This window comes from Mustela erminea, chromosome 18, assembly GCF_009829155.1.
Source record: "Mustela erminea isolate mMusErm1 chromosome 18, mMusErm1.Pri, whole genome shotgun sequence".
Classification (NCBI taxonomy): Eukaryota; Metazoa; Chordata; class Mammalia; order Carnivora; family Mustelidae; genus Mustela; species Mustela erminea.
In genome coordinates this window covers 15849272-15875117 of record NC_045631.1, presented here as the reverse complement: position 1 = coordinate 15875117, position 25846 = coordinate 15849272, and the positions used below count along the sequence as shown (strand labels likewise).

The window sequence follows — 25846 nt, the reverse complement described above, 5'->3', positions numbered from 1 at the left end:
GGATTCAGTAGTCTTGGTCTTTTCTATCCCTGATATGTCTCTTAATAGGTGGCCCTACAGGCCCTTCATTAGATGTTAATTTCATTTTATTTAGAGGATGATTTCCTGTTTGTTTCAAGTGTCCCTGCCCACAAAATTTTGTATGTACCAGTAGTCTGTATTTTAAGTAAGACTATCTCAAATATATTTTCTAAACACAGTGGAAATTCTATCTAGCTAGTTTTGTACAGTGTGGCAAGACAAACTAAACTTCTTTTTTTTGTAAAATAGGAGATTTGAAGAATAATTCTTTAAGAAATAGTTTTTTATTTTTCTTAACTTCTACTTAAATTTACTCTGATTGAACTGATGACAGTACTTTTTAGATGTTATACAGAAATTGATTTTACAGGGTTAAAATGTAAAGAAAGGGCTCTGAAATACGATAATATTATCCAAAATGGGTTTAGAGGATTGGATTATTTTATGAACACATAGACTCTAGGGTAGCAGGTGCTTCTAAAGAACACAAAATATATTCAAAGAACATGAAATTGTTTCTTGATTAAATGCATTGGTTAAGAGAACATGTGTTTGGTGAATAGTTTATCTGCATAATATCAACTATTCTGAGGTTGTTACTCCCTATATTCAGTCTTGAAGATTATATCACGGGCACCTGGGTGGCTCAGTCATTAAGCCTTCGGCTGAGGACATGATCCCAGCCCAGGTCCTGGGATCCAGCCTGGTCTGTCCAGCAGGAAGCCTTGTTTCTCCCTCTCTCACTTCCCCTGCTTGTGTTCCCTCTCTCACTGTCTATCTCTCTGTCAAGTAAATGTATAAAATCTTAAAAAAAAAAAAAAAAAAGATTACTTCAGTTATGGGTTTTTTGTTTGTTTGTTTTAAAGATTTTATTTATTTATTTGACACACAGAGATCACAAATAGGCAGAGAGGCAGACAGAGAGAGGGGGAAGCAGGCTCTCCGCCGAGCAGAGAGCCTGATGCAGGGCTCGATCCCAGGACTCTGAGATCATGACCCGAGCTGAAGGCAGGCTTAACCCACTGAGCCACCCAGGCGCCCCTAAAGATTTCAGTTTTAAGTAATCTCTGTACCCACCATTGGGCTTGAACCCACAACCCTGAGATCAAGAGTTGCACGCACCACCAACTGAACTAGCCAGGTGCCCCGCCCCCTTTTTTAACTTTGAGGGAGAGCTAATAATCTAGAGAAATTATATGTTAGTATTTGAAATTTAATAAAATTGATACCAGTATTTTTCTGGCAGGTGACATGGTTGGGCATGGGTAAACTTAAAAATAGTACTGTTTCGGTTCAGTAAAACTATAAGGTAGTTTAAAAAATACTAATATTATGGCATTGATTATAACAGAAAACATAATAAATTCATGTTAGCGTTAAGTAAACCTCGAAGGAGTATACTGCAAGTAATAGAAATTACCTTCTCTCTCTCTCTCTCTCTCTCTCCTCCCTTAGGTGGAATGAACCTTACTCGTTGACTATCTCCTGATTGCTGGTTGGATTCACTTGTAAAAGAATCGTCTTCCCCCTTGTGGACGCCACTTAGTGGCATATTTAATTATAAATCCAGGGATCACAAAGCTTTTTGATTTCCCAAAGGAGGGACATACCACTATATCAAAGAAGCTTGATATTACAGCCAAAATGGTGCTGTCCCAGAGACAACGAGATGAACTGTAAGTTTCTCTCTTTTGTGTGATTTTTTAAAAATCCTCTCCTAAAAGACAAAGTAGTAAATTAAAATACAGCTTTGGGAGAGCTATTCTTAGATTAAAACTATTACTGTAAGTGTTCAGATATTGTTTGGGGCAGTTTGGTCTGATTTTAAAACTGGATCTTTGAAGTAGTGTTACACCCTTGTGACTTTATTGTATATAAATTTAAAGCAGAACATATAAGTTAGTTGGGATAAGTTTTACTCTGAGCTTGTCTTAAATATATTACGTTCAGTAGGAAAATAGATCATTCAGAGTTCTAAATTTTTTTGTGTGAAATGTGTGCATTAGAAAAATGGAGGCCTTTATGTTGTTATTGTTAATTCCTTTCCTTTGCCTTATTGTATTTTTTTATCTTTATCATCCAGGGGCTGTTAGAGGATTTGAAATTTATGAGGTGGATAACATAATAGTTAATGTAAATACATTAATGACAGAGGCATAAAATGATTTGACCACTGATATTTTATAGTATCTTGTTGCATCCCATATATTATAGCATTCTGTTTTTGTAGGTAAGGAATAAGAGGAATAATTTAGCTTCATGTTCTAGATTTTTAAATTTTATGTGGCTTTTTACAAAACTATTTGGGAATAATTTCAAATTTATAGGTAAGTTGTAAGATTGGTACAAAGAATACTTAATATACATTTTATGCACTTCACCTGTTTTGTAACATTTTTATACCATTTTGTACCATTTTCTTTATCATTTTTACTTTGTACCTGTGTGTGTGTGTGTGTGTGTGTGTGTGTGTGTGTGTGTACCTGCAGTATTTTTTCCTGAACCATTTGAGAATAAGTTGCATATACAAAAGTTCTTAAGGATATTCTTCTGTAAAACCATAGGACAGTTGGCAGTTCAGCAAATTTAACATTGACATGATAGGTTTATTGAATCTACTTTCCATATTGCAATTTTTTCAGTTGACCTGATAATGTCCTTCATTGCAGGGTTCTTGGTTTGTTTGTTTGTTTTCTCTCTCTCTCCTTTCTAGTACACTGTCCATACAAGATTAGGTAATATATTTAGTTGTCATTTCTCTTTAGTCTTTGTTATTTTTAAAGATTTATTCCTTTATTTCAGAGAGGGAGAGAGAGAAAGAATCTCCAGCAGACTCCCCACTGAGCATGTTGCCCTGTGGGGGCTTTACTTTTTTTTTTTTTTTTTAAGATTTTATTTATTTATTTGACAGAGATCGCAAGTAGGCAGAGAGGCAGGCAGAGAAAGAGGGGGAAGCAGGCTCCCTGCTGAGTAGAGAGCCCGATGTGGGCTCCATCCCACGACCTGGGATCATGACCTGAGCCCAAGGCAGAGGCTTAACCCACTGAGCCACCCAGGTACCCCGGGGGCTTTACTATTTTGGACAGAGAGAGAGAGTACAAGTGAGAGGGGAAGAGGGAGGAGGAAGAATTTAAAGTAGATCCTGTGCAGAGCCTGACATGGGGCTCCCATCTCAGGACCCTGAGATCACAACCTGACCCACAACCAAAAGTTGTGTGTCAGCCTTGTGCCACCCAGGCATGCCTAGGACAGTAATATTTTTGAGGAATAGTCGGTTTGGGTTTTATTTAATAGTATATTCCTTATTTTGTAGCTGTCGAATGTTTCTTCATGATTAGATTCAGATTATGTATTCTTGACCAGAATACTATGTAAGTAATTTGTATTCTTAACAGGATATCATGTCTAGAGACACAAAATGTTTATCTACCTCTCAGTGGTGATGCTAATTTTGATCCCTCAGTGGATTTCTCCACTGTCTAGTTATATTAATTTTCTTTTTAACACATAAAAAGACATTTTAAGACCATGCAAAACATTTTTTTTTTTAAGGTGTATTTATTTGAGAGAAATAAAGCTAGTGCGGTGAGTAGAGGGAGAATACCTCAAGCAGACTCTTCACTGAGCTCAGAGCCTGTTGGGGGCTTAGTCCCACAACCCTGAGATCATGACCGGAGCTGAAATCAAGAGATAGCCACTTGGGGTGCCTGGGTGGCTCAGTGGATTGGGCCTCTGCCTTCGGCTCAGGTCATGATCTCAGAGTCCTATGATTGAGCCAGCATGGGGCTCTTTGTTCAGCGGGGAGCCTGCTTCCTCCCCCTCCCTCTGCCTGCCTATTTGTGATCTATCTCTCTCTCTTAAATAAATAAATAAAATCTTAAAAAAAAAAAAAAAAGAGAGCTGCTTAACTGACTGAGCCACCCAGTGCCCCCATGCAAAACATTCTTATTTCCATCAAATTTTCCCACTAAATTTAACATCCATTGATAATTCTTGCCTGAACCATTCTTTACTACAGTGGTTGCAAAGTGATGATTTTCATACACAACCACTCATTCCACATTACTAGTCATTACTCAGCCTTTTGCTGTAATCAAGGGACTTTTCTGCATTTCTTCTTATTTAGTTGGAGTTTTTTTTTTTTTTCATTATTGGTATGAACTCCTAAGTTCTCATATTTTCAATAGTTTTTTTCATTCATTACTTTTCTTATACTTTTGCTGTTTGACTATTCCAGACTGGCCCATGGGAACCTCTTCAGTTGGCTCTTACTTATGGCCTTATTTGTGGACACTTTCTTACTTTCTAGCATAACAAGGTGGTCCATGCTTATGTGTACCCATCCTGCCTTAATCCTAGAATCAGTCATTGGTGCAATAAGCCGTGGTTCCTCTTAGTGGGGAGTGGCATTAGACATCAAGGTATGGGTACTAAGTGTATTTATTGCTGTGGGGTGTCTGCTTCTGGGCTCTTTAAGTAGACAGAAACAAATGTGTACGTATAAATATTACAGATGCCCTGGTACATATGTATACTAAGGTTATCTCAGTCTTGGCATTATTGACATCTTGGGCTAAATAATTCTTTACTGTGGGATCTGTCCTATACACTGCCAGTTGTTTAGCAACATCCCTGGCCTCTACTCACTAGATGCCACAATAAAAAATGTCTCCAGATGGGGCGCCTGGGTGGCTCAGTGGGTTAAAGCCTCTGCCTTCGGCTCAGGTCGTGATCCCAGGGTCCTGGGATCGAGCCCCACATCGGGTTCTCTGCTCAGCAGGGAACCTGCTTCCTCCTCTTTCTCTGCCTGCCTCTCTGCCTACTTGTGATCTCTGTCTGTCAAATAAGTAAATTAAAAAAAAAAAAATTAAAAAAAAAATGTCTCCAGATATTGCTGGCTCTCCTTGGGATGGGGCATGTGCAAAATCTCCCTGAGTTGAGACCCACTAATACACATAACACATTTACAGGTACTTAATTTTATTTTTTTAAAGATTTATTTATTTATTTGACAGAGAAAGATCACAAGTGGGCAGAGAGGCAGGCAGGGTGGGGGGAGCTGAGCAGAGAGCAGAGAGCCCGATACGGGGCTCAGTCCCAGGACCCTGAGATCATGAGCCGAAGGCAGAGGCTTAACCCTCTGAACCACCCAGGCACCCCTACAGGTACTTATTTTAGAAATCTTTAGGCTATCCCAATACTTCTAAGTCCAGTCTATTCTGAAAAGGACTGTTTTCCTCCCCACTGTCTCTTTCTTCTTCTGTAGCAAGACCTGACCCCCAGTAATATCAAGACATTGACTCATTTGCTCAATCCTATAATACTTAAAAAATAGTTTCAGATTGTTAAAATTTTACCACTTCAGAAAAGAAAGCTTCCTAGAAGGGTTTAAAATTTATATGCAGTTTTCCTCCCATCTATTCCCTAGATTGAAAATACATAATTGAATACTGTGTCTGTAAGTTACTTGGATTATTTTCATTTTGTTTCTCTCCCTCTTCCTGTGGTTATATTATTCATTTGAGATATAGTTGGGTTCATCTGTTCCAGTTGTTCAGTTTTGTGTGTTTTGCATTTTCTCTTCTTTCCCATCCTTGTTAATTTAATATTTTGAATATGTAGAACATTATCTATACAAAAATGGATACTCGAGAATATTACTCTCTCCTGAATCCTTTCTATGAAGTTACTCCCTCCTTGCCCCCTGTAAGACCCAACTTCATTCACTGTTTAATAGAGAGAGGGATGCCTGGGTGGATCAGTCAGTTAAGTATCTGCCTTCGGCTCATGATCTCAGGGTCCTGGGATTTTGATTTTTGATTTTGGCTCAGGTTATGATCTCAATGTCATGGGATATAGCTCCACATTGCTGGGCTTGAGCTGGGCATGGAACCTGCTTAAGACTTTCTCTCTCCGGGCACCTAGGTGGCTGAGTCAGTTAAGCATCTGCCTTCAGCTCAGGTCATGATCCCAGGGTCCTAGGATTGAGTTCCGCATTGGGTTCCCTGCTCCTTGGTGAGCCTGCTTCTCTCTCTGCCTCTACCTTTCTCTCTCTCTGTCTCTCATGAATAAATTTTAAAAATCTTTTAAAAAAAAGATTCTCCCTCTGCCCTTCCCCTTCTCTCCCTCTATAAAAGGAAAAAAATAAAGAGAGATACATGTATGTTTTATGTTTTATTGTTTCTCCCTTTTTTTTTTTTTTAAAGATTTATTTATTAGAGATAGAGCAAGAGAAAGAGCACCACTGGTGGGAGGGGCAGTGGGAGAGGGAGAAGCAGGCTTTCCACTGAGCTGGGAGCCCTATGTGGGGCTTGATCTCAGGACGTCTGGTCATGACCTGACCGACTGAGCCCCCCAGGCATCCCTTGTTTGTCCTTTCTTAAGTAAAAGGTGGCACATGATATGTGCTCTTTTGTGCTTTGCTTTTTTTCCATTAGCAGGATCTCCCAGAAGTCCATATCAGTTTATTTATTTATTTTTAACAACTTTTTTTTTCTTTTTCTTTTTTTTTTTATTAACAACTAGATACTACTCTACTGTGTATATACCATGTTTCTTCAACCATTCTCCCATGTTGGAACATTTAGGTTGTTTCCACTATTTTGTAACTATAAATATTGTAATTAATAACTCTACTTATGTACTTTTATGTTAATGAAGATATATCTGGTTTTTAATCATTCTTGTTTCTAAATCCAGATCTTGGGGCACGTGGGTGGCTCCCTGGGTTAAGCTTCTGCCTTCGGCTCAGGTCATGATCTCGGGGTCCTGGGATCAAGCCCCGCATCGGGCTCTCTACTCAGTGGGGAGCCTGCTTCCTTCTCTCTCTCTGCCTGCTTCTCTGCCTACTTGTGATCTGTCTTTCTGTCAAATAAATAAATAAAATCTTTATAAAAAAAAAAATCCAGATCTTTTTTTTCTAGATACCTGTGCACTGACTGTAAGTCATCCTTACTACCCTCATAACCAACATTAATATTTAAATATTGTGGCCCAAAATAGAGATTTATTATTTTTATTATTATTATTAATTTATTTGCTAGAATTGCATAAGCTGTGGGAGGGTCAGAGGGAGAAATAGACTCCATGCCAAGTAGGAAGCCTGATGTGGGGCTCGAGTCCCAGGACCCTGAGACTGTGATCTAAGCTGAAGTCAGATGCCCAACCGACTGAGCCACCCAGGTGCCCCAAAATAGAGCTTTTAATTTGAATAAAAATCAGTTGAGGAGAGAACCTAATTTCAGGTGGCTAAATTTGTAGGGGATTTTAGGTAAGAATGACATGAGAGTGCTCTTTCAGCAAAGAAAATTGGTTTACATCTAAATGTAAACTTGGGGAATAGAAAAATCTGGAGAGGGGCGCTTGGGTGACTCAGTGGTTTGAGCCTCTGCCTTTGGCTGGCTTGGGTCATGATCTCAAGGTCCTGGGATCAAGCCCCTTATCGGCCTCTCTGCTCAGTGGGGAGCCTGCTTCCCCCCCTTTCTCTGCCTGCCTCTCTGCCTACTTGTGATCTCTCTCTCTCTTTTTCTCTCTCTCTCTCTGTCAAATAAATAGATAAATGAATCTTTTTAAAAAAAAAAAGAAAAATCTTGGGGAGTTTTTAGTAAGGAGATAAAGTAAGGAGATAAAATATATATTATTTTTGAAAATAATATATATTTACTAAGAGGAAGAAACAAATGTTTATGTACCTCTTATATTTAAGATACATTTTGGCACTTAAGTTTGCCTTTGCAGCATTTTAGCATTTCTAGAATGTTGGATACCATTTAGCTTGTAAAATACTTTGAGGTGTTTTGGGGGTTGAAATGCAATGAATTTTGACATACTGGAAACCCATCATTTGAGCAGTGCTACTAAGTATGATTCAGCTCAGCAAATGTATATTGCCTGCCTTCTTTGTTTTTACTTTGCTGTGGCATACAAATATTGAGTAATAACAAATTCATTTATGTGAATATGACTGATATCTTTATTTTACAGATAAATTGAGGATGGGAAAAATTAAGATGACCAATTTCATGACTAGTAATAGAGGCAGAACAAGTTTCCCAATTTTAAGTTCACTATTCATTAAATATTACAATTCTATTACCAAAATTAATATAAAATTAATATGGCAGAAGGAGAGCCAAGAGAAACCTATCCATGTCAATATTTAAAAATGTACTTCTAGGGGTGCCTGGGTCACTCAGTTAAGTGTCGGCCTTTGCCTCAGATCATGATCTCAGGGTCTTGGGATTGAGCCCCAGATTGCGTTCCCTGCTCAATGGGGAATCTGCTTCTCCCTCTGCCCCTCCTTGCCTGTTCTCTTTCTCTCCCCCTCCCTCCCTTTCAAATAAATAAAATCTTCAAAATACAGTAAAAAATGAAAATGTACTTGTAAATGTTTTGGAGTTAAGAGAACAAAATGAAACTTAGGAAACGAAATAAATAATAATGAGGTTACTTAGGATAAAAACCAGTGTACATAAAGTTAGATTGTCTAATGAGTCTTTTAAAAAACCAACGGTCAGGGGCACCTGGGTGGCTCAGTCATTAAGCATCTGCCTTCGGCTCAGGTCATAATCCCAGGGTCCTGGGAACGAGCCCCACATTGGGCTCCCTGCCCTGCGGGGGGCCTGCTTCTTCTCCCACTCCCCCTACTTCTGTTCCCTCTCTCACTGTGTCTCTCTGTCAAATAAATAAATAAAATCTTTTAAAAACAGCAACAACAACAAAAACCAAAAACCAAAGGTCAGGGTCAGGGATGGCACCTGGGTGGCTCAGTGAGTTGAGCGTCTGCCTTCTACTCTGGTCATGATCTCAGAGTCCTGGGATCGAGCCCTGAATCAGGCTCTCTGCTCGGCAGGGAGCCTGCTTCCCCCTCTCCCTCTGCCTGCCTCTCTGTCTGCTTGTGATCTCTCTCTGTCAAATAAATAAATAAAGTCTTAAAAAAAACCAAAACCCAAAGGTCAGGTGGGGCCTGGGTGGCTCAGTGGGTTATAAAGCCTCTGCCTTTGGCTCAGGTCATGATCTCGGGTCCTGGCATCGAGCCCTGCTTCCCCCTCTCTGCCTGCCTCTCTACCTATTGTGATCTCTGCCTGTAATCTCTGAAATAAAAAAATAAAAAAACAAAGGTCAGAAATGAGATACACATTCAATTCAAGAATAAGAACAACGGGGGCACCTAGGTGGCTTAGTTGGTTAACTGACCAACTCTTGAGTTTGACTCATGATCAGAAGTTTGTGAGATTGAGCCCCACTTCTTTGGGCTCTGCTTTCAGTGACCAGTCTGCTGGGAATTCTCTTTCTCCTTCTGCCCTTCCCCCCACTTGTGCTTGCTTTCTCTCTCTAAGACAAATACGTCTTTTTAAAAAAAGAATAAGAACAATGAAATAAGCCCAAAGGAAACAAAGAGAAAGAATTTTTTTAAAAAGCAGAAATTAATAAAATAGAAAATATAACCTGGTAAACTTGATTATTAACAAAATTAAAAACTAGCTTTTAAGAAAGACCATTAAAAAAACTGATGAATAAAGAAAATAGACACAGATGAATAATACAGTAATGAGAAAGGAGACATAAAATGAACTCCGAGGTGATTTTCAAAATTATGAAAATGTTCTAGCCTATTAAATTAGAAAATCTGAGTAACCAGGTGATTTTCTAGGAATATATATGTAATAAAATTGGTTCAGAAAGTAGATAAGGGGCGCCTGGGTGGCTCAGTGGGTTAAGCCGCTGCCTTCGGCTCGGGTCATGATCGCAGGGTCCTGGGATCGAGCCCCGAATCGGGCTCTCTGCTCATCCGGGAGCCTGCTTCCTTCTCTCTTTCTCTGCCTGCCTCTCTGCCTGCTTGTGATCTCTCTCTGTCAAATAAATAAATAAAATCTTCTAAAAAAAAAAAAAAAAAAAGAAAGTAGATAACTTGAATAGGTTACTATAGAGGAAATTTTAAGTATAGTTAGAGACATCAAGTCCAGATGGTTTCTAAGCCTAGACTCTTAATTCTGTTGAGTCTTTAAGGACCAGTAACTTTCCAGATTATATTGCATTCCACAACATAGAAATGGGGTAAAACTTTTTTTTTTAAGATTTTATTTTTTTATTTGACAGGGAGAAACAGAGTAAGAGAGGGAACACAAGCATGACCTAAGCTGAAGGCAGACGCCTAATGTCTGAGCCACCCAGGTGCTCCAAAAGGTGGAAAACTTAAGAGCTCATTTTCTGAGGCTAGAATAGCCCCTTTAGTAGCACTAGGCAAGGGGAAAATAATAAACATTACAGGTTAATTTTTTACATGAAGTTAGATAATAAAAGATAATAAACGACCGTTGAGTATAGTAGCATATAAAAAAGTTCATGTGGCCAAGTATGAGATATACCAAGAATACAAGTTTCTAACATTAAGATACCTATTAATGTAATTACTATATTAATAATAGAAAACTCATATCAGTCCTAAAGATATAGAAACATTTTTTTTTTAAATTTACTGTGTTGTGTTAGTCACCATACATCATTAATTTTTGATGTAGTATTCCAATATTCACTGTTGTTTTTTTTTAAAGATTTTTTTAAAAAGTTTTTAAAAGATTTTATTTATTTATTTGACAGACAGAGATCACAAGTAGGCAGAGAGGCAGGCAGAGATTGGGGGTGGGAAGCAGGCTCCCTGCTGAGGAGAGAGCCTGATGTCGGGCTCCATGCCAGGACCCTGGGATCATGACCTGAGCCAAAGGCAGAGGCTTTAACCCACTGAGCCACCCAGGCGCCCCAGCCAAAATTCATTTTTTACATATAACACCCAGTGCTCTGTGCAATAACGTGTCCTCCTTAATAACCACCGCCAGGCTCACCCAACCCCCAGAAATAATTTTAATACCCATTTTTAATTGTTAATTTTTTTTGGTTCTGTTTATGTAGGCTCCACATTGAGTATGAAGCAGCCCTGAGATCAAGACTTGAGCTGAGATCAAGAGTCAGACTCTTAGGGCGCCTGGGTGGCTCAGTGGGTTAAAGCCTCTGACTTTAGCTCAGGTCATGATCTCAGGGTCCTGGGATCGAGCCCTGCATTGGGCGCTCTGCTCATCAGGGAGCCTGCTTCCTCTTCTCTCTCTCTCCCTGCCTCTCTGCCTACTTGTGATCTCTGTCTAAATAAATAAATAAAATCTTAAAAAAAAAAAAAAAGAGAGAGATTCTTAACTGACTGAGCTGTCCAGGTGCCCCAAGATTGTTAAAAATTTCTAAAAGGGCTGCTTGACTGGCTCAGTAGAGCATGTGACTCTTGATTTCAAGGTTGTAAGTTCAAGCCTCACATTTCGTATAGAGATTACTTAAAATATTTTTAAAATACTGTTTTCTCTTAGAAAATGAGGAAGCGTATATTTTCTTAATTTGATTGAGGCACTCTGCCTGAAATTTGCAGCAAATGCTGGAGGTAGTAAGTACATTCCCAAGAAATAAAAACAGGTTCAGAGTTCCCATGTTTCTGCTACCATTTAAACTTAGATTTTACATTCTAACCAATGCAGTAAGGCAACAGAAAGAACTAGATAGAACTATTGGAAAGGAAGAAAGCAAACTTATTTGTAGGTGCTAACGTCTATATAGAAAATCAAGGTGGGGGAGTGGGCACTTAAGTTTCTTGGTTAAGAGTCTGCCCTTTAGCTTAGGTCATGATCCCCGGTCCCAGGATCAGTCCCTGTGTCAGACTCCCTGCTCAGGGGGAGTCTGCTTCTCCCTCTCCTTCTGCCCCCTGCTGTGGTGCTTTCTCTCTCTCTCAAATAAATAAATAAATAAATAAATAAATAAATAAATAAATAAATAAATTTTTTTAAAGATATTTGACAGACCACAAGTCGGCAGAGAGAGAGAGGAGGAAGCAGTCTCCCCACCAAGCAGAGAGCCCGACGCGGGGCTCGATCCCAGGACGCTGGGATCATGACCTGAGCTGAAGGCAGAGGCCTTAATCCACTGAGCCACCCAGGCGCCCCTAAATAAATAAAATCTTAAAGAAAAGGGCGCCTGGGTGGCTTAGTGGGTTAAGCCTCTGCCTTCGGCTCAGCCCCACATCTGGCTTTCTGCTCAGCGGGGAGCCTGCTTCCCCCTCTCTTTCTGGCTGCCTCTTTGCCTACTTGTGATCTCTCTCTCTGTCAAATAAATAAATAAAATCTTTTAAAAAAAATTCAAAAGAAGAAAAGAAAGAGAATCAATAGTTAAAATTACTGGGTTTAGTATATTGTCCAGAAATAAGATGGCATACAAAAGTGAATTGTTTTTGTTACTGGATAATATTGTAAAAAAGATTTATTTGCCCTGTTTCTGGGCAAAGAACTTCTGAAAAAAGAAGTTAATAATGGAAAAATGTCAGAGCTCCCAAATTATTAATAAAATTGAATACAGTCCCAATTAAAATCCAAACAGAATTTTGCATGAATTTGACCAGCTTAATTCTGAAATTCTTTTGGAAGAAGAAAATGCTGAAAGATACAGCAGTAAGAAAAAGATGTAGTGTTCAGTAAATAGTATCACTACCATAGTTTGTACTAAATAAAATAAATTTGAATTCAAATTAAGTAAAAGCCCAAATGTTAAGCACATACAAAGTAACAATGTCAAAGAAGTTGGAAAAAATACAGCCTTTAGTAGGAAAGGACTTTGTACAGATTCCAAATATGGAAACTAAAAGATAAATGGTATGTGTGACTATATCAGAATATAAAATTTTCATATGAAAAAAGACAAAATAATAAATAATAATAATAATAATAATAAAAGTGACCCAGCCGAGAATGTGTTGCAACATATGTAACAGAAATTGCATCTAGAATATATTTAAAAATCATAAAAATTGATAAAAATTATCACAGCCAGTAGAAAAACGAGATAAAGATAATACTAAGGCCATTAACAAACAAAACAAATTTAAAATTGGCCGGTAAACATGTGAAATAATGTTTAAGATGTGTAAACAAAACAACAGTTTGTTCTTCAGGCAGTTGAATGAAATAAAAAAATTCTGATCATAGACAGCTTTCACCAGCAAGGATGTGGGGAACTAGGTTCTTTTCAGACACTGGTGGTGGGAATGTATACATTGTTACAATTTCTTTTTTTTTTTTTTTTAAAGATTTTATTTATTTATTTGTCATAGAGAGAGAAGCGAGAGCAAGCACAGGCAGACAGAGTGGCAGGCAGAGGCAGAGGGAGAAGCAGGCTCCCCGCCAAGCAAGGAGCCCGATGTGGGACTCGATCCCAGGACGCTGGGATCATGACCTGAGCCGAAGGCAGCCGCTCAACAAACTGAGCCACCCAGGCGTCCCGTTACAATTTCTTTAAACGTCATTTTAACAGTATCTTTTAAAGTATGTCCTTTGATTTAAGGTTTTATTTATAAGGAGCTTTTTTAGCACATGTGCAAGTGTTTTTCTAGGCGATAGCTATGTAAAAGGAAGTTTGTTGCATTGTTGTTTATCTTAAGAAACTTATAACAATCTAAAATGTTGATCTGTCGGGGCGCCTGGGTGGCTCAGTGGGTTAAAGCCTCTGCCTTCGGCTCGGGTCATGATCCCGGGGTCCTGGGATCAAGCCGCACATCGGGCTCTCTGCTCAGCAGGGAGCCTGCTTCCTCCTCTCTCTCTGTCTGCCTCTCTGCCTGCTTGTGATCTCTTTCTGTCAAATAAATAAATAAAATATTAAAAAAATAAATAAATGTTGATCTGTCAATAAGAGTTTATTAAATATGGTGCATTCAGGGGCTCCTGGGTCTCTCAGTCAGTTAGGCGTCTGTCTTAGGATCAGGTCGTGATCTTAGGGTTCTGGGATTGAGCCCTGTGTTGAGCTCCACACTCAGCAGGAATTCTCCTCCCACTTCCTCTCCCTATGTGATTTCTCTCACTCTTGCTCTCTCTCAGGTCAATAAATGAAATTTTTAAATAAATAAATGTGTGTGTGTGGGTGTGTGTACAGTACTTCCAATCTGTGGGATACCTTATAGCAGTTTAGGAATGTAGTATATTCATGTTTATAAGCAGAGAGCTTTAAAATCTATTGTCGAGTGAAATAGCTTGCTAAATAACATGCTCTGATATATTTATATTGAACACCCCCTCAGATACGCATACTCAACTCTATGTTTCTTCTGTACCTGTATATCTTTTAACAGCGGTTGCCTGTGAAGAGAAGAATAAGATTTGGATAGAGTGGAACAAAGATTTGTGACAGTATTGTTTGAATATTTTATAAGGCAATACTTATTATTTTTTTGTGTAATAAGAATAATATTTTAGGGGTGCCTGGATAGCTCAGTGGGCTAAGCCTCTGTCTTCGGCTCAGGTCATGATCCCAGGGTCTTGGGATTGAGCCCCACATCAGGCTCTCTGCTTGGTGGGGGCCTGCTTCCCCCTCCCCCACTCTCTGCTTCTCTGCCTACTTGTGATCTCTGTCTGTCAAATAAATAAATAAAATCTTTAAAAAAAAAAAGAAGTAAAATTTTAGTGAATTTTCTTTTAAACAAAGGAAGTACAGATGACAAGTTGCGGTCATGTTTTAGGTCAGCTTGATATTCCTCTTTACTTTTCTGCCTCTGTATCCAAAGTGGTTTTTTCCCACCTCTCTTCATATTCACCAATCTTGATTTTATTTTTTATTTTAGAAATGTTTTCTTGGGGCACCTGGGTGGCTCAGTGGGTTAAGCCTCTGCCTTTTACTCAGGTCATGATCTCAGAGTCCTGGGATGGAGCCCCACCGACATCGGGCTCTCTGCTCGGGGAGCCTGCTCCCCCACCCCACCCCACCCCCGCCTCTCTGCCTACTTGTGATCTCTGCCAAATAAATAAATAAAATCTTTTTTTTTTTTTAAGATTTTATTTATTTATTCAACAGACAAAGATCACAAGTAGACAGAGAGGCAGGCAGAGAGAGGAGGAAACAGGCTCCCCGCAGAGCAGAGAACCTGATGCGGGGCTCGATCCCAGGACCCTGAGATCATGACCTGAGCTGAAAGCAGAGGCTTTAGCCCACTGAGCCACCCAGGCGCCCCAATAAATAAAATCTTTAAAAAAAAAAAAAAGAAATGTTTTCTTTTACTCTACTTGATTATATCATATCACATCTTTTTTGTTTGTTTTTAGTTTTATGTTACCATAGATTTTTTTTTTTTTGAGTATGGAGTTATCTAATTTTCCATTTCTTCCTGGGATTTTTCTTCCTCTCTGAAACATTCTTTCCTCTAGTTTATTTGCTTTATTACTTTTCCGCTTCTCTCTCTCTCACTTTTTTTTTTTTAAGATTTTAAGTAATCTTTACACCCAGTATGGGGCTTGAATTTATAACCTTGAGGTAAGTTGTTGCGTGCTCTACCAAGTCAGCCACACGTACTTTTTCCCCTTCTGTTAAGAAAATATTCATGAGTTCTGTGTTGCTTCCTTCCTTCCTTCTTAGTCACCTTTGAGGATAGTTCTGTTTGTGGGAAAGAGTGAGTTGGGATAGCTTGAAACTAAGTGTGTTGTCTTAGAACACCTTTCTATCATATTATTACAGTCCCATGCCCTGGGGCATGTTGCCTCTCAACTTTCCAGATCCTATTCAGCTGAGCTGGCAACCTTCCTAAAGTGATCTGAAAACCCTTTTTATTTTTATTTATTTATAAATAAGTCTCCTTTTTAAATTCTTTTAAAAAGATTTTATTTATTTATTTTACAGAGATCACAAGTAGGCAGAGAGGCAGGCAGAGAGAGAGAGAGAGAGGGAGAGAGAGAGAGAGGAGGAAGCAGGCTCCCTGCAGAGCAGAGAGTCCACTGTGGGACTTGATCCCAGGACCCCGTGATCATGACCTGAGCTGAAGGCAGAGGCTTTAACCCATTGAGCTGCCCAGGTGCCCCTGAAACCCTTTTTAGATAATTTATTGTGTTTATCTCTGTTAGTTAATTTTGGCCAACACATTAAAACTAATTCTTTACCCTTCTCTTCAGTTCTGCTTTACCTATATATAGCTTCACTGCCCTAAAAACCCCAGTGCTTCATCTATTTGTCCATCCCTTGGCAACAACTAATCTTTTTACTGTCTACATAATTTGCCATCTCCATAAAGTTGGACTCGTATATAGCCTTTTCAGAATGACTTTGATTTGATGATATGCATCTAAGGTTCCTCCCTGTCTTTTCATGACTATAATGTATTTTTAAGCTGTATTTTGCTTTTAAAAAGTAACCTCTGCTGTTAATTGAGGTGTTCAAGTTTCTTCTGTGCATATATTTGAATGTTATCTATATTTATATTTATATTTATATTTATATTTATATTTATATTTATATTTATATTTATATTTATATTTATATGTTCTGCCCTGGTCTTTAAAAAAAGTAAAGATATGCCCTTACCTGTACATGTAAAATTGTACATGAGAATACACTACAGCAGGGCACCTGTGTGGCTCAGTGGGTTAAGCCGCTGCCTTTGGCTTGGGTCATGATCTCAGGGTCCTGAGATCGAGCCCTGCATCAGGCTCTCTCCTCAGCAGGGAGCCTGCTTCCCTTCCTCTCTCTCTCTGCCTGCCTCTCTGCCTACTTATGATCTGCCTGTCAAATAAATAAATATCTTTTTTTAAAAAATACACTACAGCTACACATGTTCATGGAATTGAGTTAGATGCCAGACAAGGCTCTGGCACAGGTGCACATTGTCATCCTGTTGGAAATAGTTGTGAAGACAAGTGTAGGCACAACAGTTTGCATCGTGGTAGTATCCTATTACTGGTAGTTTTAGGGTTTAATGTTTTGAGCACTTCTCGTCTGGCTTTAGGATCTATGATAGGAATGAGAGCAATGTTTAGATCTTGTTAGTGGTTCAGTTTTCAAAGTTATTTCCCATTCCTTTTAAAATCTTTTGGTTCAGGGATGCCTTGGTGGCTCAGTGGATTAAAGCCTCTGCCTTCGGCTCAGGTCATGATCTGAGGGTCCTGGGATTGAGCCCCACGTCAGGCTCTCTGCTCAGCGGAGAGGCTGCTTCCCCCTCTCGCTCTGCCTGCCTCTCTGCCTACTTGTGATCTCTCTCTCTCTGTCAAATAAATAAATAAAATATTAAAAAATAAAATCTTTGGGGGCGCCTGGGTGGCTCAGTGGGTTAAGCCGCTGCCTTCGGCTCAGGTCATGATCTCAGGGTCCTGGGATCGAGTCCCGCATCAGATTCTCTGCTCAGCAGGGAGCCTGCTTCCTCCTCTCTCTATCTCTCTGCCTGCCTCTCTGCCTACTTGTGATCTCTGTCTGTCAAATAAATAAATAAAATCTTTAAAAAAAAAAAACTTTTGGTTCAGTTTAATTGAAGAATACTCTGAGACTGCATTTGAGTTCTTTAAGTCCAGTTTGTACTACTTAATCTTTGTGAATTAGAATTTTCTTCATACTGGGCAACAAAAGCAAAATAATGAATGCTGGGACTGAAATAAGACTGTGACTGTAATTCATATCCTCTCAATTTCAGGTCTTTATATTTATAAAAATAGCTATATATTTTCATCAACTTTAAAGTAAATACAGTTGACCCTTGAACAATGTGAGGGTTGGGGTTCTGACCCTTTGCTTAGTTGGAAATCAACATGTAACCTTTGACTCCTCCCAAAACCTAACTGCTATTAAACAGCAGCCTTACTGATAACAAAAACAGTTGGTTAACACATACTTTGTATGTTGCATGTATTAAATACTGTATCTTACAATAAAGTAAACTTAGAGGAAAATGTTACTAAGAAATTCGTAAGGAGGGGCACCTGGGTGGCTCAGTCATTTGGGTATCTGACTCTTGATCTCAGGGTTGTGAAATTGAGCCCTAAGTCGGAGTGTGCTGGGTGGGAGGCTGATTGGATTCCCTCTCTCCCCCTTCCTTGCTTGTGAATTCTTTCTCTCTTTCTGAAAGAAAGAAAAGGAAGGAAGGGAGGGAGGGAGGGAAGGGAAAAAAAATCACAAGGAAGAGAAAATGTATTTATAGGACTGTACTGTATATATTGGGGGAAAAAAATCCCACAATATATGTAGATTCACACAGTTCAAAACCCCTGTTGTTTAGAGGGTCAGCTGTATATTTAAACATAAACTAGTTAATGTTTTAACTATAGCTTTAACAGTAAACTATTGCTTTTATCCAGCTTATGCTTTGAGAATCTACTGCTTTTTAAACTTTAAAAAGTTGATAATCGTGGAGCTTATAACCATATTGCCTGTGTTATCACATCCTATAAAATGATCACTAAAGTTTCTAATGCCTTGCTGTAAAATATTACAAGCTTCTGAGTCTTCAAAGGGAAATTTAAGTATTCTGTTTGTATTATGTGTAGTATTTTTATTACTTTATTTTTTAAAAGATTTTATTCATTAGAAAGAAGCAGAGAGAGCACAAACAGGGGGAAACATAGGGGGAGAGGGAGAAGCAGACTAGACTCCTTGCTGAGCTTGGAGCCCCATGTGGGGCTCCATCCCAAGGCCCAGGGTGGAGATCATGACCGGAGCCAAAGGTAGATGCTAACCATATGAGCAACCCAGGCACCCCCAGTCTTCTAATTTTTTAAATAGGTTTTTGTTGTTGTTGTTTAAGATTTGATTGATTGATTGATTGATTGATTTGAAACAGAGAGAGTACAAGCAGGGGGAGGGAGAGGGACAAGGACACTACCCCTGCAGGGTTCAATCCCACCACCCTGAGACCATGACCTGAGTCAAAATTGGGAGTTGGACTCTTAGGAGTTGGACTCATAATAAACTGAGTTACCCAAGTGCCCCAGTCCTTTCATTTTTTGAAAATTGATTTTTATTTTATTTTTTGTTAAAGATTTTATTTATTTATTTGAGAGAGAGAAAGAATGGGGAGGGAGAGAAGCAGACTTCGTGCTGAGCAGGGAGCCTGATGCGGGACTTGATCCTGGACTCCAGGATCATGACCTGAGCAGAAGGCAGTTACTTTTCCAACTGAGCCACCCATACACCCCGAAAATTGATTTTTAATTGAAATATTTCATTCGGTAGAATGCATCATATTCTGATCATTCCATATAAGAAGTATTGCCACCCTATACTGTAGGAGTACTGGTATTTTTTCCCTTTTGTTCATGTTAGATTTGTCAAAATAGTAAGCCAATAAACTAAAACATATACTTCATTTGTGAATTTAAACCAAAATTTATGAAATTGTTGATTGTTTCAAAAACATTTGTTAACAAAAATGAAGTGTAAGCAACCCTAAAGATAAGCAAGGGGCACCGGGGTGGCTCAGTCAGTTAGGCATCTGACTGGTTTTGGCTCAGGTCAGGTCAGGGTCTCGTGGTTGTAGGATCAAGCTCCATGTTGGGCTCTCTGCTCAGCACAGAGTCTGCTTCAGATTCTACCTCTCCCTCCTGGTCACTCTTTCTTTCTCTCTCTCAAATAAATAAATAAAATCTTTAAAAAAAAAAAAGATACGGTCATCGAGACTAAAATTGTTGACTTTACGTAGAACTCATACAGAGTCCTTTTATTGTGCTTATATATCACATTTTATTTCACTGAAAGATTTGTTGGTCTTATTCTGTGTATTAGAAAAAGAAACATTGTATGAGAGAAAGGCAGTGCCACAAATAATAAGTTGAGGAAGTTACATACTGAGTAGCTCCTATTTCTTGTATGAGGTTGGAGGTCAACCCAAGGAATACAGTTAGATAATTGAGAAATGAGGCAAGGGGACAAGGGACAAGTAAATGATCAGGCAGCGGTGGAATGACAGCCATGTATTAGGACTTGACCCATTTTTTTTTTTTTTAAGGTTTTTAAAATTTCTTTGATAGGGAACATAAGCAGGGGGAGTGGGAGCGGGAAAGCAGGCTTTCTGCTGAGCAGGGAGCTGATGCGGAGCTCAGTCCCGGGACTCTGGGGTCATGACCTGGGCCGAAAGCAGATGCTTTTTATAAGGACTGAGCCACTCAGGCGCCCCAGGACTTGACCCATTCTGACTCTAAAAATTTAAGTCCATTATTAGCAGTATTGTAGATTATTGACAGTCTTCCTGTTTGATGCAGGGTAAAAACTATGATCCATCAACAAATGAAACCTGTATTTAGCAAGGTAATTCTGGAGATGCTTATGATCATGCAGTTTATGATTATCTGATTTTAAAGGATCTTCACTTATTCTTTAGGGCTTGACTTATTATATGATGATCTTCCTTTGGTTGCACTCCCATCTAATCCTCCACTATACTTCTGATAAATAGGTCTTTTTATTTATTTATTTATTTATTTATTTATTAAGATTTTATTTATATATTTGACAGAGAGAAATCACAAGTAGACGGAGAGGCAGGCAGAGAGAGAGGGAAGCAGGCTCCCTGCTGAGCAGAGCCCGATGCGGGACTCGATCCTAGGACCCTAAGATCATGACCTGAGCCGAAGGCAGCGGCTTAACCCACTGAGCCACCCAGGCGCCCCTAAATAGGTCTTTTTAAAATACCACTTTCATTAAACTGGCTTTTCTTGCCTTGCATGTCCTTCATAATTTTCTTCTGTCCTGTCTTTTCAGCCATTTCTCTCATTATCTTAATCGCATTTCAGTATTTATAGCTATTAGATGGATTACTTTTGAACCGTTTAAAATAATAGTAGTGATTATAGGCATCCTTGTCCTTGTTCTTGACTTGGGTGGAAATATTTTTAGTGTTTTGTCATTAAGTATTCTATTTACTGGTTGAAGGTTTGAGATTTCTTTCATTCATTTAGTTTTTTTATTTAGGAAGGGAGGGAGTGGGCAGAGGGAAAGGGAGAGAGTGAATCTTACTTAAGCAGGCTTCATACCCCTGTGTGAAGCATGATGGCAGGCAGGCCTCGATCCCTGAGATATCCTGACTTGAGCCGAAATAGGAGTCAGAGGCTTAACTGACTGAGCCATCCAGGCACCCCTGAGAGATTTCTATTAAAAAATAATAATGAGGGCGCCTGGGTGGCTCAGTGGGTTAAGCCGCTGCCTTCGGCTCAGGTCATGATCTCAGGGTCCTGGGATCGAGTCCCGCATCGGGCTCTTTGCTCAGCAGGGAGCCTGCTTCCCTTCCTCTCTCTCTGCCTGCCTCTCTGCCTACTTGTGATTTCTGTCAAATAAATAAATAAAATCCTTAAAAAAAAAAAATAATAATAATAATGAGGGGTGCCAGAGTGGCTCAGTGGGTTAAAGCCTCTGCTTTCAGCTCAGGTCATGATCTCAGGGTCCTGGGATCGAGCCCCGCATCAGGTTCTCTGCTCAGTAGGGAGCCTGCTTCCCCCTCTCTCTATGCCTCTCTGCCTACTTGTAGTCTCTGTCTGTCAAATAAATAAATAAAATCTTTAAAAAAAAAAAAAAAAGTCAAGAATGTTGAGGTGTGCCTGGGTGGCACAGAAGATAAGTGCCAGAGTCTCGTTTTTGGCTGGGGACCATGACCTTGGTGTTGTAGGATCAAGCCCCAGGTCCAGCTCCCCCCTTAGCACAGAGTTTGCTAAGATTTCTCTCTTCTCCCTATGCCTGCCCCCCCTGCACTCACTCACTCACTCTCTCTCAAATATGTAAGTCAGTCTTTTTTCTTAAAAATCAAGAATGTTGGGGCGCTTGGGTGGCTCAGTGGGTTAAAGCCTCTGCATGATTCCAGGGTCCTGGAATAGAGCCCCACATAGGGCTCTCTGCTCAGTAGGGAGCCTGCTTCCCTTCCTCTCTCTCTGCCTGCCTCTCTGCCTACTTGTGATCTCTGTCTGTCAAATAAATTTTTAAAAATAATTAAATAAAAATCAAGAACGTTGAATGATTTGATTAAATATACATTGAGATCTTCATTTTATACCATTCTCATTCCTTTTTCCCCCTTGATTCCCCTCCTTATAATGGATGCTTTATCTTTTTCCTTAAATTCTCAGCTCACATCTTACCTTTATAAAAAGTTCTTCATTTACTCTTATTTATCTCTTTTTTTAACTAGGTTTCACATATTTCGGTAACTTTGGTTTTGTTCCTTAGATTTCTAAATTCTTGGAAGACAAGGTACCATAACCTAATCTTCCTTTATATTCTGTAGTATGAAGCTGGGAATATAACAGACACTCATCATCCTTTCCCCATCTCTTCCCTTTTTTATTTTTCTTCCTTGTTCTATAGTGAAAATTTGCTTTATATTTTACAAATGTAAATGTTTCAAATTTCCCAATATATGACAGCTGTATTCTCTGTCCTTGTTGCAGAACCTGACTTACTTTATGGGTTTCTTAAGTATGCAAAATAATTTCTCACAGAAATACATTCTAAGTGCATCTCATAATTAAGTAAAATAAATATCTTTTTAAATTACTGTAAACTTTATATTAAAGCCAGAAAAAAGTGGAGAAAATGTCTTTTTTTTTTTTTTAAGCTTTTATTTATTTATTTGACAGACAGAGATCACAAGTAGACAGAGAGGCAGGCAGAGAAAGGGGAGGAAGCAGGCAGGGCTCAGTCCCACGACCCTGAGATCATGACCTGAGCTGAAGGCAGAGGCTTTAACCCACTGAGCCACCCAGGTGCCCTGAGAAAATGTCTTGAAAGTTGTATTGAGGAATTGAGGCAAAATCTCCATCTTTTGTTGACATCACTGGCTTTTTTTTTTTTTTTAAGATTTTATTTATTTGACAAACAGAGATCACAAGTAGGCAGAGAGGCAGGCAGGTGGTGGGCAGAAGCAGGCTCCCCGCTGAGCAGGGAGCCCCATGAGGGTCTCGATCCCAGGACCTGGAAACCATGACCCGAGCTGAAGGCAGAGGCTTAACCCACTGACCCACCAAGGCGCCCTGACATCACTGACTTTTGATTATAGTAGTGCATGCAGCTTTTCAAATGTCAGTTGGTAACATATGTATCATTAATTTTAAACAGCATAATCAGAAGTATAGCCTAGTTAGTGTGAAGTCATATGATAATCATACCTTCATTTACCTTAGTTTTCAGTAAGGTTCTTTTTCTTAACAGGTTAAAAGAGTATAAAGACGAAAACATAAGGGAGAAGATCAAAACTGATCTGTTCAATAGTGACTTCTGCTTTGTGGTTCCATAACTCAAAAATTACTATCTAAATATGAGCATTAACAGTTATGCATATTTTTGTGGGGTTTTTTTTTCCCCCTTTAAAAAAAAAAAATCCAGGCGCCTGGGTGGCTCAGTTGGGTTAAGCCTCTGACTTGGCTCGGGTCATGATCTCAGGGTCCTGGGGTCAAGTTCCGCATCGGGCTTTCTGCACAGCGGGGAGCTTGCTTCCCTCTCTCTCTCTGCCTGACTCTCTGCCTACTTGTGATCTCTGTCTGTCAAATAAATAAAGAAAAATCTTAAAAAAAAAAAAAAATCCAACATGGTGTACTTACTTGGTAGATAGTTTTGTTGCTCCTGTGGTGTGGAGAAAGAGAGGTGGATGTTACCTCAGACCCAGAGCTCTACTGAAGAGAAATGGTAACTAAAAGGCCAGTATACCAGATATATGTTCTTTTGCTTAATGGTAAAAATGAGGGTCCACTCATACTGACTCACCCACATTGCATTTTCTTTTACTTCATCACAGCCAAGATAAGGTCTCTTGGTGACCTCTTGCTGTGCTTGTACTTGTCCCAAGATTGGTAGTTGTTGAATCCTGATCTACCTTACAAAGTAGGTACATTTTTTCAATTGTAGTAGTGAAGGATGATCATTGTAACTCTTCATTGGGGTGTATGTGGTTGGAGAGGTATAAGACTTATGACCAGTGGGCACTGTAGCATATTTAAGAAGTCATGTTACGGGGCACCTGGGTGGCTCAGTGGGTTGAGCCTCTGCCTTCGGCTCAGGTTATGATCTCAGGTTCCTGGGATTGAGCCCCACATCGGGCTCTCTGCTCAGCAGGGAACCTGCTTCCTCCTCTCTCTCTCTGCCTGCCTCTCTGCCTACTTATGATCTCTGTCTGTCAAATAGATAAATAAAATCCTAAAAAAAAAAAAAAAGAAGTCATGTTACCTGTCTTAGTTGATGTCCTATGGTGGCGGCAGCTTATGGAAAGACCCTCAGTAGTGTCTTTTCTTGAAATGAACTTTATTCATATCTTCCCCTAGGACTTTGTAGTTCATCTTGATATTTGTCCATAATGATGAGGGTCATTTGTTGCAGGGCACTAAAGGGTGACAGTGTCCTCATGGTGCTGTGAACTGGCATTCTTGGTCCTCATGGTCGTCTCTGTTATCTTAACAGTGTGCCCTCATAACGCTGCAGACATCCCAGATTTATTGGGCCACTGCAACCTTTTAGAACAAAGAGCATTAACTCCATTGCTTTCCTAATTCCTGAATATGTGAACTCAGCCTTTTCAGTGTGTCTGTTTAATGGGCTCCGTAAGAAACATCTTACTCTCAGCTTTTGATTTACACTTGTTTCTCCTCATAGAAACAATGAATTTACAGTAAGATACTTATAGAATTCATGGAACATTTTTTTCATCCATAGAATGCTAGAGTACAGGGTTTGAAAAACACTGTTACTGTCACATTGGCTTCAAAAGACTCAAGTTTGATTCCTAGCTTTATTGCTTGCTAGCCGGAAGGCCAGTTAAATTCACTGAGCCTCTTTTTCTTTATCTGTGAAAAACAGCTTCCACCTCATTCTCTTCTAATGCATGCTCTGGAATTCCCTCTGCTCTGTTTTAAATTTAGAGGAGATACTGGGGACCCTGAAGTATTTCGCTTTTATTGTTGGTGCTGTCTAGTCTTTCTAGAGTTGATACTGTTTAGCAGTTCACAGCATTTGGAGTAACTTTTTTTTTGTTTTAAAGATTTTATTTATTTGAAAGAGAGAGAGAAAGAGAACACAAGCAGGGAGAAAGAGTAGAGGAAGAGGGAGCAGCAGACTCCCCAGTGAACAGGGAGCTGATTCTGGTTCATGACCTGAGCTGAAGGCAGACGCTTAACTGACTTGCAGACTGAGCCACACAGGCGCCCCACATTTGGAGTAACTTTTTAAAACTCTTACCTCCTTTATAAGGGTTGGCGTAATAGTGGGGTGTTAGAAATGGTATTACAGCTACAAAAATTATCCTGGGGGATAAACGAATAATGAAGAGAATGTAGGAAGTCAGCTAAAATGCTTTAAAATCTAACCCTGGCATTTGAATAAATGGAATCGTTTAGAAGGCAAACATCGATCTTACTGGTGATCGTTTCAAAGGATAACAGTATTTCTGTATGTAAGCCTAAGCTCTATGTAGCCATTTCTCTTTGTTCATGGGTAAAAGTCCTTCATCTCAGTTCTATTTTAACGGTTTTCTTTGCTTTGTATATAGGGTTACTAGTTTGGTTCTACTAAGCATGATCTGTTCCACTTATGTAGGAATTTTGCTTTGATTCCAGTAATTGGTTGCTTTTTTTCATCTCCTGAGACTTAATAGATTAATTTAAATCATATGTGTGAAGTTTCTTGGAAAAATGATTACAGACTTGTGCCTAGATGTCCACTTGTTTCAGAAGAGATTAAGTCTTCCATTTTTAATAAAACTGATGAAAATTGGGGTGCCTGGGTGGCTCAGTGGGTTAAGCCTCTGCCTTCAGCTCAGGCCATGATCTCAGGGTCCTGGGATCGAGCCCCACAATGGGCCCTCTGCTCAGTGGGGAGCCTGCTTCCCCCCCACCACCACCTCTCTCTGCCTGCCTCTCTCTGCCTTCTTGTGATGCCTGTCTGTCAAATAAATAAATAAAATCTTTAAAAAAAAAAACTGGTGAAAATTAACTCTAGATTAACAACTGAAATTAGTAGCTAACTCTAGAAGCACTGTTAGACTCTTAGATCCAAGAGATTCTTCCGTCTTAACTTAGTACTCTTAACT

General features: G+C 39.4%; 1 protein-coding gene across 1 annotated transcript in view; it reads left to right on the top strand.

Moving 5' to 3' along the window:
* The window catches only part of PAFAH1B1 (platelet activating factor acetylhydrolase 1b regulatory subunit 1), a 100663-nt gene that overhangs the window by 41500 nt on the left and 33317 nt on the right, over positions 1-25846 (top strand). The window contains exon 2 of the mRNA XM_032319412.1: positions 1477-1697. Coding sequence (XP_032175303.1) covers positions 1666-1697 — 32 coding nt within the window. The 5' untranslated portion in view covers positions 1477-1665. The remainder of the gene's footprint in view (positions 1-1476; positions 1698-25846) is intronic.